Raw genomic sequence first — 17,461 nt, forward strand, 5'->3', positions numbered from 1 at the left:
GCACAGACTCAGAGCGGGCTGGGTGGTGGTGGTAGGCACCTAAATTGAGGTCGTCGTACGCGAAACAAGTACCTAACCTGCTTCCCGATTTGGTCGCGATGTACTAGCAGCTGGGTTACTTGTGCTTGTGCGTGTGCGTGTGGTGCGTATGTGTGTGTTGTGTGCACGCACGCTGACTGTCTGTCTGTCTTCCCTCTGGCTGGCTGGGGTCTGGCGAAGAAGAGAAGAAGAAGCAAGGGTGACAGCAATGGAGCAAAAAGAAGAGACCGAGGCTGGGCTGGGAAAAGTGATTTACCAAGGAAGCGAAAGCGAACGAACGAACGATAAGCAGCAGGCAAGCCTGTTGTTTATTGGGGGTGACTTTACTTTAGTGAACAATTGTTGTTTGAAGCGAGAGACAATACAACATGGGGAGGGGGTGAAAAGAACAACGAACGAAAGCAGGCATGCGTCTCAACAGGGGTAGAAGGTGGGAAAGAAGAGCGAAAGCAACAATCAACAAGAAACGAAGTACGGGAATTTGGAGAATTTGAACGTCGAAGAATGGGAAAATCGTAATAATAGCCCGTCAGTTTCTGGTCAGTTGCCAGCTCCTTCTGCCAGCTCTTCCTTCCCATCCACATCGACCACCCACGCATTTCAGTCGTTCGTACCGTCATCCCCCACGGTTCCCGCTTAAATTACTCATCATTGCTGATACGCACTAGTGACCTGGTGGTGGTGCTTCTTCTGCTGTACCTGGTAGATATATCAATCATCGTGTCTGTTTATGTGCATATATGTAGGTGTCTAGCTAGCTGCCTACACTGTTTTCATGTCCCCCCTTGTCTTCCTCCCTCTCTTCGTCGCTCCGTGATCCATACCGAGTTAGACCTTCAGTCAATCAATGGATTTAGAGGACAAAGACAGTTGGATGGTGAAATCGATGCTACCACCGTACTAGTGATAAGTAGAGGGAGGCTTTGGGCCAGATTGGGAGGCACTACACCAAGAACCTTGCTCTGAAATTGATCGCCTGCTACGGTACGCTTCGGGCTAAGCGTATCAGATGCACGGAGCCTTGGGTGAGCAGACAGACACCTTCATGTCTGCAATCCCCCTCCCTGCGAAGTAATCTCGACAGTGCTATTTTCCGATGATGCGAAAGGATGGCTGCTATCACTCGCTTCTGATGCCTGTCTGCATACATATATCACCACACACCTGCATCAATAGTCATTGCCATAGTGTGTGTGTGTGTAATATGGGGGTGAGAGGTGATACTTCTTTGGCCTTTGGCAGGTTGTTGTTGTTGACTGACGCTGGACGTGGCGCAACATAGTAAATTACAATAAATCACTTTTTTGCATGATGGATAAGACAAGAGACGCTCGAGCACCAGCACGGATAGCCGTCCGCCGTCGATTCGTTTGCCCAACCCCCATGAACCTTGACGTCCCAATCCCAATACAAGGGGGGATTATAGCTCCGCAGCCAAGGACCGTCGACACGGACCTGCAAGCCTGTAGACACAGCCAAGTGGGCATATGTCGTCACCACCCCGTCTTTCTTCAATTACACACGAGAAAGAGGAAAACCCCGTCGGCGGAGAGAGGCTCCATCGTGGATCCGTTGCGGCGGTTACTATGAGTCTGTTCAGCTTTAGCTGTCGCATCCATCTGCTGTATATGTATGCGATGATATGTATGTACATACACTACTGTTTGAGATTGGCAATGCGCCTATTGACGATTCGCGATCCACGAGACGATCATCCAAAGCGAAGGATGCCTGACAACGACAAGCTGTTCCTTTAGCTGTCGCTCCTGTTCCGTCCATCCTCGCTAAGAGAAATGCCCCTGGCACCTGGGAAACTGGACATGTTGGCGAAACAACAACGAGGTAATTCGGCGATACAAGTGCTACCCGTATATCCCCTCGTGTGTACGAGGTATACCTAGGTTAGATTAATCTTTCTATTGAAGGATCTACCACCAATTCTGCCCTATCTGCCTATCTTTCAGCACTTACTCGGTCGGAAAGCTACGGGCCCGAGATGAGACAGGGAGGAGATGCGGCAATCTAGCAGACACTTCGTGCCAATCCACCCCGTATCCGGGACGACAGGAAGATTGTCCCAGTTATTGTAGAGCTATTTAGCCTTGGGCCCTGCAAATCTTTGAAGCTGAGATCCTCTCAGGCGGTTGACAATAATAAAATTACCGCTAACACGCCAAAGTCAAAGTACTCTTAAAACAACCCTTTATTTTAAAACTTATATATAACCTTTTAAAAAGATATAAAAAATAAACGAAAAATAGGACAATATATTCCTTCTTTACAAGAGTAATAATTTATTTTATTTTTATTTTTAAGAGTTCTTATAGTTATACTACAGCCTTTTAAACATCTTAGATCTCTTTGCGGTAATTTTATTTTTGTCAACCGCCTGCCTCTCATCAGTGAAGCACACACTTAGTAAATTTCAAGTCTTGGTGTATTGGCATTCAACGTTGCTTCAATTGAAGAAAGTGAGTGCATGTGGTCGTCTGGATATCCCTGATTGGCCACGAACTCTTCCCCAAGGGTGTCCCTGCTCGCTCGACATCGAAAGCTTCATCAAACGCCTCTTCCGCCGGCCGCGAAGAAAACCGCTAGACGGATCAGCTCCATCCCCAAGAATAGCACTTACACACGCGAAGTGAACCCGTATATTTTCGTCACGAGAGGCCCAGGACTGTCAAGAGGTTGTTGGTATACGGAGACTGGACCAGTCGTATGATTGGTAGGGCATCAATCCCGGTCTTAATTCCGCAGGCCCTCTGATTTGCCTGCCGCTCGTATTGTCAAGAGTGTGCGGCTCCATACCACCCGTGAGAGAATACGAATGGTGGCGCTGGCAGCGAGATGTATGACCAGGAAGCACGTACATCGTTACGATATAGAGCCAGCAGCACTTGTCCGTTGTTTACTCTTTCTTATCTCGCAGAGCATCTAGGCCCTATCGCACAGCCTGCAGTTGCCTAGCCGTACTAATTTGGCTGCGGCGCACGTCGGCTCGCAACTGGTTGGCCGGAGTGGGTTGGTTGATTAAACGAAACCCAAAACTGCCGCCTCTGCCGACGCAAGCGTACCTCACGAAGACTCTTGGAGGAAGAGGGGGGCCGCTGTGCGGCAGTGTTCTCGTGAAGCTATCATAGCATGTGCTGCAATCGCGTGATGCCGCACAGAAGACGAGGGAAGCGCTTCCAGAGCCCACCTGGCCATGATTATCGTATGTATGTACATACCTACTGGATGGCTCCGAACTTTCCAAGGAAACTCAGACGGGCGGAGGGCGGGATGCTCCGGGGTATCTCAATTGACTTTACGACCCACCAAGAAAGATTCCAGCTTTTTCTCTCTTGCCATCCACGGCGACGATGATACCATATTCGACGATGGCTAGGCGAGAGTCTTGTGATTTTGCATCGACACTCAGCAGTGCGTTGATTGTTGTTGAGAACCCCACCACTTCGCACCTGGAGAGGGTGTGGTAGATGCATGCTTAGCTGATTTGGCTTGCATGACCTCTTGCATGAACTCACCAAGACACGAGAAACCCCTACCCTACCTGCCTACTGTACAGTATCTCCAACATACCTAGCTTCCCCTCATCTATGCCCTTTTCTCTACCAACGCCAACCTCTTGAATTGTCGAATCAGGCCTGCTGCATGCAGGCTCAGACACTTTTTGTAGGTCGCGCCTCCGACGGGAGGGTGTAGCTGTAGCCCACACCAAGCCCTCCGGCGAGCGGCCAACGCAAGGTGACGATGCCCGGGGCCTCCTATGAACGGAATCTCGCCATATCCTACTCCGTACCAGAGTCGCTCTCTCCGTCTGCCGACGCAACTTCGAATCATTTGGGGAAAAGGCTCATGCAGATAATCAATAGAAGCACCTAACAAACAGCATCTCACGTCAGCTATGCAATCAACATTGTGGGCTCGCAGCCAACCACGTCCGTTTTCCAGCCGGTGCTCCGACTCTGCCGCCGTTCTATGTTGCATGGGACGCTCGGTATACCCAAGATCTCGGCCTGCGGGACCGCCCCTAGGCACTTCATCGCCGAGAGTATGGTCCACCAGACTCGGTCTTGGCTCTATGTTTATTCTCGCACACGTAGTGACTCGCCTATACGCAAAAGATATTTCTTTAGTTGTTTCTACCCCCATTGCAGCATGCCACGTTAGCTTCGTCGATTTCCCCTTTCCCCTTTCCGCCTTGGCCGCCTCGCCATTAAACACTGGATGGCAGCTGTTCCATGTCATCATTCCAGGTGGTCCTGGACTACGACTTACTTCTCCTTCCTTTTTGGACAAGCTTTCCTAGCATATGGGTGAATGAGGCTTACAGCGAACAGTGGTCCTTGTGAGCTACTCGACACCTTAAGCGCCGGCTCGGGGATACCAATGAGGATGCGGGGGCCGGCCCTGGCAAATGCCATGCAGCTGGATGGAGATGTTAGTGTGTCCCGTCAAGCGCTGGCTGTCATGGCATGGCAGCAAACGGAAATCGCGACACCGACCACACAATCTGCGGAGCCAAGGATTGCACTTTGAGACTCACTTCGTCAATTGCTGGAATCCTCACCCCAGTCCTGGCCTTCGAAGTCACAGAGTCACAGCCTCGCGTATTCGCAGCTGATAGTTGCTCGACCAGCTGCTAGCTGCCCGAGTCCCTCATATCTGACATCATATACATGAACAACACCAATGCGCGATACCGGTATGTACGGTAGCGCGTGTCATCGGCAGCTATCCGGGTCACAGATTGATTGGATCGCGATTTAGGGTTCACGCTGCAGTCTTTGCTGGGTGTTTAGTTTCGTTTGTCTGCCTTGCAAACAAAACAATTGCGGAACTTCTTGGGCGGAATTCTGGGCGGAACCCTCCCAAAGAAGCTGAAAAGCAGGTAATATGAAGATCGACTTCCAGCCCCAAACGCCCAAATGTAGATCGCCGCGCACATCCCCATTTTGCCACCTTGACCCATTGAAGCGAGACTACTCTGCCAATTTCACCCTACGTGGAAAAGGAAGCAACGCGAACTATTCGCTATCAGTCACGCCTTGCGCGTTCGCCTGTCGCGGAAAGGGGCCGTCGGGTCATCCATCCTCCACTTCGGAGCCGACCCAGGGCAGGGCATAAGGGCATGTCGTACATGATAGATGATTAGTCCCGGCCAGTACGATCCGATCTCACACATTATGCATAATAATACATAAGATAAGACAAGGTCATGTCGGTTGTTCAACGCGAGCAGTCCCTGCTGCCTACTGCTAAGCAAACTGGAGCTGTCTGGTGTTTTGATAGATCTAAACGTACACAGACAACAGCATACGCGGTTGTTTAAAGTATCTGCCTGACGTTGTCAGACAACAACCAGGCAGGAAAATGATGCCGTCGTCCTTCCCGTAGTACAGAAAACCCAGTAAAACGCCTGGTAAAAACAAGTTTGCCTCCCGAATTTTGCGCAACGAATGCACCCCTGGATCACCGAAGACCCTCATCCTAACCCATTTCCCATGTAGCGCAGTCCCAATCGCGCCGTGATACTCCCAAGCCCCTTATCCAGTGTGTCCGAAACGCCCTTGAGATGAGTGAAAGTGAGAGAAAGAAAATAAGGGCATGGAAAATTACTTCTGCAGCACCCCAAGGAGGTGTGCAGAAACCAAGCCAGGCCGGTTACCTCAAGGTCTGTCTGGTCTGTCAGGGCTGGGGGACCGACTTTTAGTTTCGAACTGTTCCACCATGGCTAGAACGCGCGTGCGTGGCCTCTCCATGGTCACGACCTCGGCAGACAAGACTTCCCCTTCGCTGTGGGACGGGTGCAGCTCTATGTCGCTGCCGCTGCTGACATCAAGAGACTTCTGCGACGAGGTGGTCATGGAGTCGTAACGCTCTTCTGGGACCGCTAGCAAGTCGTGCGAGTCGCGCGACAGCGGCCGCCCCGCCTCGCTCGTCGGCGAACCGATTTCGGTACCGAGCGCCGAGTCGACCGTATCCCGGACATGTCTGCTGCCGCTGATGCTGGGAATTCTTAGTATGCTGTGCTGCTGCTGCTGCTGCTGCTGCTGATCCTTCTCCTTATTAGAGCCCTTACTCGACAGCCGCGCGATCGCCAGCGTCGCTGGTGCGCCCTCCACGTCATCCGTAGTGATGGCATGGTACCCGTCTCCGATGTCCGCTTCCACCTCGGGATCGACCAGCACCACGTCCTCCCCGCTCTCGAGATCGGGTTCGCCGTTGGTTATCCTCAGGGGCTCTCTAGGCACCGTGAACATAACCTGGACGAGCCTCCTCTCGATCGCCTTCTCGATATCCCACTCGTCCGACTCGTCGTCACGCGATACCCTTTCCTTGCCGGCTGTCGCCCCGCCGGCTGCCGATGTGTCGGCAGAATGTCGGTCAGAAGCCTCCCAGGCATCCCGTCCGGCCTTTCGACGTAGAAGCCCTCCGGCGGCAATACTGCCTAGCCCGCCGTACCGCGGATCGTAATCCGACGCCTCGGCCATGCTGTCGCGCCTCGGGCTTCCGCTGTCAGGGGGCGAGGGAGAGGGCGTCGCGCCACTAAAAACGCGGCGTAGACTGCCCAGCCACCCGCGGCGAGGTTTGAATTTGCTAGGGCTTCCAGGTTCGTCGTCTTCCTCGTAGGCCAGGCTGCTTCGACCCATCAGTAGGGCCGGGCCTTCAGCCTGCAGGGCAGGGAAGCTCGATCTCGCCGTGTTGTAGGTACTACCAGATGGTATGCTGGTGGTGCTGTTGCTGCTTCCGCTTCCGCTGGTGCCTTGTCGGCCATCGGCGGCGGCGGTGCCGGGGCCAACACCGAAGCCGGGCGGGCCACCGAGGCGGATGGAATTCGATCGAGAGATATTGCTGCGGTTTGCGTCGGAAAGTCCACTTCCTGTCCGTGGCTCTTCGTCCGGCCCATGTGTGGAACGGGTTGACTTATTGCGCCGGACAGGCGATGTCCTTCCGGCGTTTCCTTTGGGTGTGGTCGCCATACGGGATGTGAGTAGCGCATCGGCGGCATCAACATCTGACATCCAGTCTTGGACCTCAGGGTCAGTCACAGATTGCCTCCTCTGCGTTAATTCTGGGTTAGGTGACCCAGGTCCTTGGGCGGGAGGAGGAAATGACAGAGGTCGTTCTTGTCGTTCTTGCGTCGGTGTCGAGAAGGGGTTGGAGAAGCGCTTAGAGTCTTCAATTGGCGTGGAGGGACTCATGGGACCATCAGCGTCACGCGCCTCATCATCCTCATCGTCCTCGTAGATCGGGTGAATAGCGCCGGCCCCACGGGTTCGGTGATCAAGAAAAGGGTCATAGGCACCCGCCGAGGTTGGTTGATACTGTCCCTTGGCTGCTCGAGGGGCCACCGGCTTTCTCATGATTGGTGCAGCTATCATAAGGCCTTGGTGACCATCCATGCTGCCCCGGTCGGCGCGCATGCCCTCGTAGCTTAGTGACTGCCTGCCAGCGTGATACGGGTCGTGTCCACCGGCATACCAAGCTCTCGGGTGGTTGTTTTGTTCCATCATCGGATCGTCATCTCCATCGCTGAGAAAGCGAGCGTTGTCTTGAGCCAACGAGCGAATGGTTTCCTCTCGTGCGGCGTATTGGCGACGTTCACGCCGGCGATAACAATAGTTGACTAGTAAGGCGCCGAACACTGCGGCGAGTCCAAGTCCTACGCCTAGGCCGATACCCAGATTTCTTTTGGCGTCAGCATCGGAACTTGAAGCAGGTACTCCACCTGCAGCGATGTAAGTTGGATTGTTGTAGACGTCCGACCATGACATGGTGGTGAGATTGAGGAACTTGGGTTCGTTTGCGACGAAGTCTTCTGTCTGCCTTTTCACTCTACTTGTCGGGGAGGAGATGGCATATCCGCCGTAGACCATCATGACGTTTCCGGGCAGCAATGTTGTGCCATGTCCGTAGATTGCAGGCCCAGGCGGTTGACTGTCAGGGACTGACCATTGCCATGCCCCCTTGCCACCGTAGCCAGCGCCGAGTTCTAGGACAAGGAGTTGTGGCGTAGCAGCTGTAGCTGTATCCCCTACCCAGCCTCCGAATACCACAATGGCAGTTCCATCTTCATTGAGGATAGCCGTGTGCCCAGATCTCGGATTAATATCATCGCTGGTGCCCTTGGTCGCAAACTGGGCCCTGGAACTGGATTGTGTAGCCACTTCGATGTGCACGTAGCCCCAACTCTCCTCCGGGAGACTCCATATGGCGGCTGTGCTCATGTTGACAAATGCCGTTTTCGTGTGGCCTCCCAAGAGGACATGGTTGACTTGCTGCGTCACCACGCCAGACCGATTAGAAATTGATGGCGACAATTCGGTGAGTGTGAAACCGGCTTCAGGTATAGGTGCTCCTTTGTTGGTCACGGTCTCTACCGAATACCCACTACCGCTTATCCCTGGGGGTGAAATCTTTACCATCTGGTTCGAGTACCTCCCGCTAGCTTGACTCCCACTGGCGCGGGACTTTCCTGTCGGGCACATGCCACCATATGCATAGATGGTTGCTGGTGATATCGTAGGTTGGAGCGTCGTAGAAAATCCCATGCTTGCTCCAAGCATGCCTGGTCCCGTGTAAATCGAGCTATCTTCGAGGGGTACTGGAATCTCCGTCCAGCTTGCCGGGCCGTTGAGGATCCATAAGGCACCGCTGCTGGACGCGGCACAGTCTCCTGTGTAGACGATGAGAGAACCATTGTCGGCCGTGGTAGGAGCGAAGGCTGTATTATTGCTGGCCAAGAAGGGCAATCCAGAGCTGACAGTCTGTATCGTCTTGTCTGCCGCTTTCACGGTACTTGACACGTTTAGAGAAAGAAGATCCACGGTATCATCACGAGGCGCGAAGATGTAGGCGATATCTGCGCTCGGGCTCTGTCCATCTATCGAGGACGACGGTATTAAGATGGTCGTGGGGACGTAGGGGAGTGCCTGGGCCTGGGCGACGCTCAGAAGCGACCAGGTGATGAGCAAAGTTGAACAGCGGATAGCTGCTGCGATCTGCGACGACATGATATTGGACAATGAGAGGTCGCAGAAACCAAAACACGACGACGACACCATCCCACCGGGGCGTAGCATCCTAGGCATTCAGCTCCAATGCATCATCTATCGTGTCGAAACCCCGGAAGAGACAAGACAGAGGAATCATCAATGGGTGCCTCAGCAGGACTATAGGTCAGAGCCAAATAGTCAAATACCTAAATGCCGGGATCATCGGCAAACAACCAGGACCCTCAGATATGGATGGCGGGGCTGAATATGAGTTGTCTTCGCCCTGCGTTGTCGTTGAGAGTGAACCGGGACTATCTTGAGCACAGAGCAGCAGCTGGGACTGACAACTGACTAGAGGGTCGACCTGTGTGGGCGGCCCAGACAGATTGACAAGAGTCCCCCAGATAAAAAATCTACCGTTGTGGATCGATCGTGAGTGACACAGACAGGCCGATCGAGAGTCAACACGTCCAGCTGGGAATAAAGAAGAAGAAAAGTCAATACAAAAGACTGCAGTGAACCGCAGTTGTCTTAGATCCAGTGCTATATCATCCAGGATGGACGGGTGAGATCTTCAGAGAGCAGACAGACTGAAGAAATTTCAGAAAGCAACCCCGAGTCCCCAGGCATTTGGTCCTTCCAATGTCTGACAGTGCCCCCAGCCATCTCTCTTGGAGATAGAGGGGGAATCAAGGAAGCGTGGCTTGCAGGGTTGCGGTGTTTGCGGGCGGTGGTTGGCGGAGCAACAGGGGAAACCCCGGATGGCACCCAAAGACGCGCACATGAATGCGCATAACACCCGCCCGCTTTTTGACGCCAACGTTCGTCTGATAATAGCTACTATCCCGGGCACACCCATGTCGAGATCAGTGATTTCTAGGCTGTCTAGATTGCACCCCTCGCTTAAAGAGTCAACATCGTCAGCCTTATTCGGATCTGTTGTTGATGCCATTTCAAGTTTCGGGTCACATCGCGCCAACTGTAAGACTAACTCTGTATGATAACGCACTACAGATAAAAACAGCGAGCAATGGATACAATACAAGACCACCACCGCCCCCTTGAGTCATCCTGATCCCGCTCCACCTTGGGCACTCAGCTCCGAATCACCCTTTATATTATCTCTTGCCCAATCCTTCTTTACCCTGCCGGATTGCCAGGAACGCAAAATTACGATGAGGGGGGCTGACCTGGCGGGCCACTAATGATCTTCTCGCGCCTCTGCTCGCTCATGCGCTTCCTTAACTCGGCATTCTCCTCGTTCACCTTCTTCAGAATGTCTGCCAAGGCCTGCATGGCCGCCTCTGTCACATTGCCATCGACATCACGAGGGACCACCCGCCCAACCTCGGTCCAGGAATACTCGTTAGAGGCCAGCTTTTGCTGGATGCTCTGGAGAGAAGTCTCCTGCTTCTCCAGCTCGCTAAGCCGCGTCTCGGCTTCGTCGATCTTCTGCAGGTACGCCTCCAGCTCCGTGTCAAGAGCATGTTTGTCGCTGTTGGTGGACCGGGTGAAAGCAGCCAGTTTGCGACGGGCTTGCTCGCTATCCTTGACGTGGCTCTCGATCTGCGACTCGGCCTTGGCCAGTTTCTGCTTGAGCTGCGCGTTCTCACTGTAGTAGGTATCGCGCTCGGTCTTGTAGACTTGATTCTGATCCTGCAAGTTGCTGACGCGCTCGGGGAACTCGGGAGCACGCATTCTCGCGGCTGTCGGCCGGTCCTCAAGCTCGCGTGTGTAGACGGTGCCGGGGCGGTCAGCGTACGCAGGGAGCACAAAAATCGGACCACGACCATGACCCCTGAGACGGTAGTATCTAGTGTTCAAGTCGAGTGTGACGATGCCGCGCTCCTTCTCTCCAGCCATGAGAGCTTCGCCATTGACACCTTCGGCCCTTGCGTAGGAGGAATCGCCATCCAAGGTGTATTCCTTCTTATCCATAGCATTGTGCAGATACTCCAATACGTCGTCTCCTGCGTTGGCCAGCACCCAGCGGTCTTGCGGGTAAACCACAGTGCGTCCACTTCGCCCGTCTGGGCCATGGGCGCTAATGTGTTGCATTGGAACCACGGCATCATTTTTTGAGCATATCTAACGCCTGTGCCAGTTGAATTTCCAACTCGTGCGTCCGGCTAACTAGCCGCTGAGTGTAGACAAGCCATTGGCCGATGAACGTTTTCTTGATGGCTTCGAACTCCTTTTCCTCAGGCTCAAAGTCCGCCGGCAAGATAGATAAAAGTCCACCAGTAGCGGAATACTCGTGATCGAGGATCTCGAGGCATTCATTCGCGTGACGCAGAAGGTTTACGTGTCGCTGATACGGTCTTCTGGCGATTTCGCGCTTGTATTGGTCTTGGAGATCCTCGACTCTTGCGACGGCACCATTGGAGTGCAAAGCACAGTGAAACTCTACGCCTTTTGTGTCACTGTTACTCTGAACAAGATTGACCAGGCTGTTCAGGGGTCTGTGGTGATCCGGGTCATCGCTCTTGTAATGGGTGGAGAGGTCATTGAGCCAATCGAAGGCTTCCTCTGACTTGAAGGACTGCGCATCTGCAGTGCCACTGTTCTTATTGTCGATCTCCCCGGCGGCCTGGGCCGGCGCGAGGTTGGAGATCAGGACGGCAAGAGATTGCGCGTGTTGCTTCAGCGCCTCCAGGGTAGGCGGCCTCCCCGGGGTAGACAAGTAGCTGCAGTTGACATGCTTGAAGAGTTCTGGGTCGACCTTTGTGTTGTTCTCCTGCAGGTGGCTGGAGATGTAGGGCAAGGCGTAGTCGTTGCCTTCCACGTACTCATTTTGCGTCTTGTACGGGTCAATAACCTGCGACGACATGTTGGCTACCTTGGTATGGCGAGGCAAATCGAATTCTATCGGGGGCGACACAGTGTGATACAGAGGATAAAGCAAAACAACGACACGATCGACATGGGAAAACAATTACATGAACATAAACATACTTAGATTGCCCTTTGTCAGTTTTTATCAAGGGATGAGCTGCCGCTCTCGTAACAGGAATGCCTCACTAAAACACACCATTCCAGAAACAGCAGAAAGATGCCATTTCAGTTAACAAAGCGCAAGTGTCATGGATGAAAGCCTGCGCTATTCCAGGTGACAACTCCTGGCTGAAGCTATCCACGCTTTGCTTTTAGTCTTCGTTGCAAAGTATGCTGTCGGCTGAGAAGACCGTCTTAATGAGGCCTCCGGGCTCGTCTGCCATCACAACAGTATGATGTTGCATAGACGTTATCGAATGCTGTATTGGTTGCGTAATCCACAGGTTGCAGCGTGCGAGGCTTCGATGCCGCAGGTTTCACGTGTCATATGCAATCTCGGTGACTGTTGACGTGTGGGTGCTCTTGGAATGTCGAATGAGAGTTGCCGAACGCGTTGTCGGAATTCTTGCTTTGCGATGCACGTTTCCGTTCGCATGTCTACCTAAAACTAGATGGCAAACCAGACGGCTGTGGGACGTACAAGTCGCTGCTGATCACATCCCGTTCTCTATCCGAGATGCGGCCGCATTCATTTGCGTTGCAGTCCACACAAGCATATGTAGCGGTTAGCGATTGGCGATTTGTTAATACTACCTACCTATACTCTGTACCCATTGTCCAATGGTGTGGAATGGATTTAAATTTGCTTGTACCTACTTCAGGTGCCACACACTTATACTTGTATGTGAGCAGGCACTGCAGGGCCCCTGCGGGTTTGACTTGGGGGTTCTAGACCCGTTCTGCCATTCCTGGTGAAAACCCTCCACGCATATTTTCGACGAAACCCACTTGGGCAGTCCTGAAAATGACCAAGGAGGGTCGAGCAGAAGAGAAAACCCACCTCACAACTGCTCCAAATGGTACTATACAAACTCGGATGAGAGACCGAGGAGTATGTTTTCCAATGTTTTGTCCCCGAATCGGGGAGGCTGATCGTGTAGGACGCTTTCGCGGTAAGCTTGTGTCTGGTGGTCTTGCATCGGCCTCCTGCTGGTAGAGGCCGCCAGCTACCGCCAGCCCGGCGAGCGGCAAGCAATATGTCCACAAGGTGCCATGCAGCGAGCTATGCCAGTACAAAGCACAAAGCTTACTGCTGGGGTCTCACAGATGCAGTACATGTACGGAGTCGTCGTCGTGCTTGTGTAAAGACAGAGCAGCAAGTGGTCGCAAACGAGGATTAGGTATCTTGTATGTATGTCGCGGGAGACGATCTGATCTACACGGTGCAACTGGTAGTCTGAGTTATTGGCACTTGGTGGGATATCTTTGCCCTTTTCGACCGTGATTGGCTCCATTAGCCTGTGCGACCAGCGCTGAAGCCGATGCGGGAGTCAAATAGCGTGTCCATGGTATCATATGCAATTTGCACGGCCTATCAGATCAGAGACATGGACATGGCTCTGCCAATTGTGCAAATGCCACTGGCTGGCAGACATGCTGCTTAATTTGGGGGAGTGGATAGAGGCAGAGCGCTAAAACTCTAAGATACATGCCATCAGACCTAGCTGTCCACATATGCGCCCAAGCTCGAGTGATATCATTGCTGGCGTTTCCATGGGCAAGTTTTGGCCCAGATACCACAATGCTCGGGAAGACGAGCCGGATAAAAGAGTCAAGGGCAGTCCAACGCATGAAGGCATAGTCGAGGAGTCTTCCAGCAAGTTTCCCCCTCCTCCTCCTCTCTGCGACGCCTTGATTTGCCCTGCCTGCACTGCTACCTTCTATCGAGAGTCCCCAGTCCGCATTGCATGTTAAGTTCGTCATTGGCCAACAATACCGGCTGAGATCCAGGTCCACGCACGAACTAGGCGGGCTAACCCAGACTGAAGCTACCCCTGCACACATCATTTAGGGGCACCACCCGGCCTCCCTGTCAGACCAGGATCTGGGCGCGCAAGATCTTGGACATCGTTCGTCATTACCCACCCACCCTCTGCTTTTCCTTTTCCCAGCTTGCAGACACAATTTGAGCCAGGTTCAAAAAGGACCAGTCTAGACGACCCGGGGCGCAGTTTCAGCTCCCCGAATGCTTCATTCTTTCCATCGTCTCCCTCCCAAACGAGAGGGCTCAACGGCATTCTGAGGAGTTGGGTTCAGACCAGAGTCCTACCCCGCGTGGAGTTGTGCGACTTATACTGACCCTACTTATACAAGAAGTAGGCTGCCAGATTTGGACTGTCGACAGGTCCCGAGAGACAAAACTGTGGAATCGCCGCCGGGACAGAAAAGTGGAAGGAATAATAGTCGACCCCTTCCGGTGCTGCTAGGACGCAACTGCACGCATACTTTGCCCACTATTGGGACTGTTTGTTTCCTCACAACAACCGCCGAATCACGGCCAAACTCGACAATCATCCGGCAGTATGAGCGATCCTAACATTGGATCTGCTAGGACAGAGGATACCTCCCTCTCCAGTCTGGTATCGACTCTGGTCCCAGTTGCAGTGGTTTCTGGTATCTACCTCATCATCTTCTTGATCCTGAGGAAAAGCCAGAGACGCTACTATGCACCCCGAACGTATCTGGGGAGCATCCGAGAGAGGTGTGTATCATGTATGGTATTCCTAACATCGCCTGAGCGCCCTATTAACCACATGTCCGCTATAGTGAGCGATCTCCTGCCTTGCCAACTGGTTTGTTCAATTGGGTTGGCGCTTTCTGGAAAATCCCAGACGAATACGCTCTACAGCACCAGTCTTTGGATGCCTTCCTCTTCTTGCGCTTCATGCGCATTGTAACGACCATCTGCTTCGTTGGTTGCTGTATCCTCTGGCCCATCCTCTTCCCCGTCAACGCTACAGGCGGCGGTGGACAGAAGCAGCTCAGCATTCTGTCCTACTCCAATATCAACACCCAAGTAGAAGGAGGCAAGAACCGGTTCTACGCCCATTGTTTCGCAGCATGGCTCTTCTACGGATTTGTCATGTACATGGTCCTGCGAGAGTGCATCTATTACATCAACCTGCGACAAGCATTTCTTCTGTCGCCATTCTACGCAAATCGTATCTCCTCTCGTACTGTTCTCTTCGTCTCTGTCCCAGCAGCCTACTTGGACGAGTCGAGACTGCGCAAGGTTTTTGGAGAAGACACGGTGAAGAACATTTGGATTACAGGCGATACGAGCAAGTTGGAAGAGTTGGTTAAGGAGCGTGACAAGGTCGCAATGAAGCTTGAAAAGGCCGAAGTGAAGCTGCTTAAACTTGCCAACGGCGCGCGCCTGAAGTCTATCAAGAAGGGCGGCGCGGATGAGCGAACCGAGGCCTCACACGATGCCGAGCCAGGAAGCTTGTCAGCTCGATGGGTGCCTACCAAGAAGAGGCCAACCCATCGCACTGGTGCCCTCGGTCTCATCGGTAAGAAGGTCGACACCATCAACTGGTGCCGATCCGAGTTGGAGCGCCTCATCCCCGAAGTTGATGCCGCTCAAACCAGTTACCGGGCCGGATCGGCGAAGAAAATCCCATCGGTCTTCGTCGAGTTCTTCACCCAGTCCCAGGCAGAGTCGGCTAACCAGGTTCTTGCCCATCACCAAGCTCTTCAAATGTCGCCCAAGTATATTGGCATTACCCCTGGTGAGGTCGTCTGGAAGGCACTGAGAGTATCTTGGTGGCAACGCGTCATTCGTCGCTTCGCCGTCATTGCTTTCATCGCCGTCTTGATCATCTTCTGGGCAATTCCCGTGGGTGTCGTTGGCATTATTTCCAACGTGAACTACCTCAAGACCATCTTCTTCCTCACGTGGCTCGACAAAATCCCACAGGTTATCATGGGTGTTGTCTCTGGTCTTCTACCCTCGGTTGCGCTGTCGATCCTGATGTCTCTCGTGCCCGTCATCATGCGAAGTAAGTACATGCGTCTCACGTACTGTATGCCACCGGCTAACGATTATAGTGTGCGCACGCGCGGCCGGCGAACCATCTCTGTCGAGGGTCGAGTTGTTCACGCAAAATGCCTACTTCGCTTTCCAAGTGATCCAGGTCTTTTTGATCACGACTATGACTTCCGCCGCCACAGCTGTCGCAAAGCAGATTGCCGACAACCCCGGAAGCGTCACGACAGTTTTGGCTGAGAACCTTCCGAAGGCCTCCAACTTCTTCATCCCATACTTCATCGTTCAAGGTCTCGGTATTGCGTCAGGTATCCTTTCTCAGGTTGTTGGATTTGTCATCTTTACATTGATGTACAAGTTCCTCACAGGAACTCCCCGTGCCAGTAAGTCGCATCTGCTCCTGACTACATTCTTACTTGAAAGGGATGCTTGCTAACAAACATTCTACTTAGTGTATACGAAGTGGGCCAACTTGACTGCTATCTCATGGGGAAGTGTCATGCCTGTTTACACAAACATAGTGGTTATCAGTGAGTGCCCAGCTACCAATACTTGGTAATTCCGCCACTCTTTCTTTCTCTGCTAACCATGACCAGGCCTCTGCTATGCCGCGATTGCTCCCTTAGTAGTGGGCTTTGCGACTGTCGGCCTGGGATTGTTCTATCTCGCATGGCGCTACAACATCTTGTTCGTGACAGACACGACGATCGACACACGTGGTTTGATCTATCCTCGTGCCTTGAAGCAACTCTTTGCTGGCATTTACATTGCCGAGCTTTGCATGATTGGATTGTTTGGCGCTTCGGTTGCTATTGGTCCTCTCATCCTTAGTAAGTATCTTACACATCCTTCAACTCGGCCAACGCGTTGGAATCGTACCCATGTGGCTCTCTGCGCCATGCTAACACATCTCTAGTGATTGTTTTCACAATCTTCACTGCTCTCTTCCATATCACTATCAACAGTGCCCTCGACCCGTTGCTTTACAACTTGCCTCGAAGTCTCGAGCATCAGGAGAGCTCGTTGAGGCTGGAATCGCAAACAGCTTCTGGCATCTCTGGGGCCAGCACCGAGTACAAAAATGGCCACAACAAGCCGAAGCGCGAGTTGGATGGCCCAGCCACCACCGGCGCCACCACCAGCGGAAAGAAGCCTGGCCTCTTCACCAAGTTCTTCAAGCCATGGACTCATTGCGACTACGCGACGTTGCGCAAAGTTGTGCCCGATCACGTGCTTGACTTCGATAACCTCTACAGTGACGAGGTCGCACGCAATGCGTATTACCCCCTGAGGTCAACAGTGCGACCCCATTGCTGTGGATCCCTTCGGATGCCGCAGGTATCTCGAAACAAGAGGTCCGAGACAGTGGCAAGGTCATCCCTATCACCGATGAAGGCTGCACTCTGAATGACAAGAACAAGCTTGAGTGGGACACTGAGGCCGTGCGTCCACCTCTGTGGGAGGAGAAGATTTACTATTAGAGGGTCACCGGTGAGGATGAAATTCACATTCGGTGCTGCCGTCAACAGTAGAAGAGATACGGAGATATGGTTGCCACTGGGTAACGAACTGTAATGCGGAGGCGGTTTTTGTGATA

At 52.9% G+C, this 17,461-nt stretch overlaps 3 protein-coding genes across 3 annotated transcripts; 1 reads left to right on the forward strand and 2 right to left on the reverse strand.

Annotated features, from left to right (window-relative positions):
- Window positions 1–5,711: 5,711 nt before the first annotated feature.
- Window positions 5,712–9,059, reverse strand: PG998_003438 (uncharacterized protein; the record flags this gene model as incomplete). The annotated part of the gene is made up of 1 exon (XM_066870256.1): window positions 5,712–9,059. The coding sequence occupies one exon, from the start codon at window positions 9,057–9,059 to the stop codon at window positions 5,712–5,714; it is 3,348 nt and encodes a 1,115-aa protein (XP_066734006.1).
- A 1,152-nt stretch (window positions 9,060–10,211) lies between these two features.
- On the reverse strand, window positions 10,212–11,871 carry PG998_003439 (uncharacterized protein; the record flags this gene model as incomplete). Its single annotated transcript, XM_066870257.1, has 2 exons — window positions 10,212–11,129; window positions 11,176–11,871. 2 exons carry the CDS (start codon window positions 11,869–11,871, stop codon window positions 10,212–10,214), a joined length of 1,614 nt encoding a protein of 537 aa, XP_066734007.1.
- Window positions 11,872–14,398: 2,527 nt separating this feature from the next.
- PG998_003440 (uncharacterized protein) lies at window positions 14,399–17,345 on the forward strand (the record flags this gene model as incomplete). The annotated part of the gene is made up of 7 exons (XM_066870258.1): window positions 14,399–14,577; window positions 14,643–15,877; window positions 15,927–16,247; window positions 16,317–16,394; window positions 16,461–16,694; window positions 16,781–17,163; window positions 17,220–17,345. 7 exons carry the CDS (start codon window positions 14,399–14,401, stop codon window positions 17,343–17,345), a joined length of 2,556 nt encoding a protein of 851 aa, XP_066734008.1.
- Between the last annotated feature and the right edge of the window lie 116 nt (window positions 17,346–17,461).

This window comes from Apiospora kogelbergensis, assembly GCF_038363985.1.
Source record: "Apiospora kogelbergensis strain CBS 113332 chromosome Unknown utg000002l_segment0_segment0, whole genome shotgun sequence".
Classification (NCBI taxonomy): domain Eukaryota; kingdom Fungi; phylum Ascomycota; class Sordariomycetes; order Amphisphaeriales; family Apiosporaceae; genus Apiospora; species Apiospora kogelbergensis.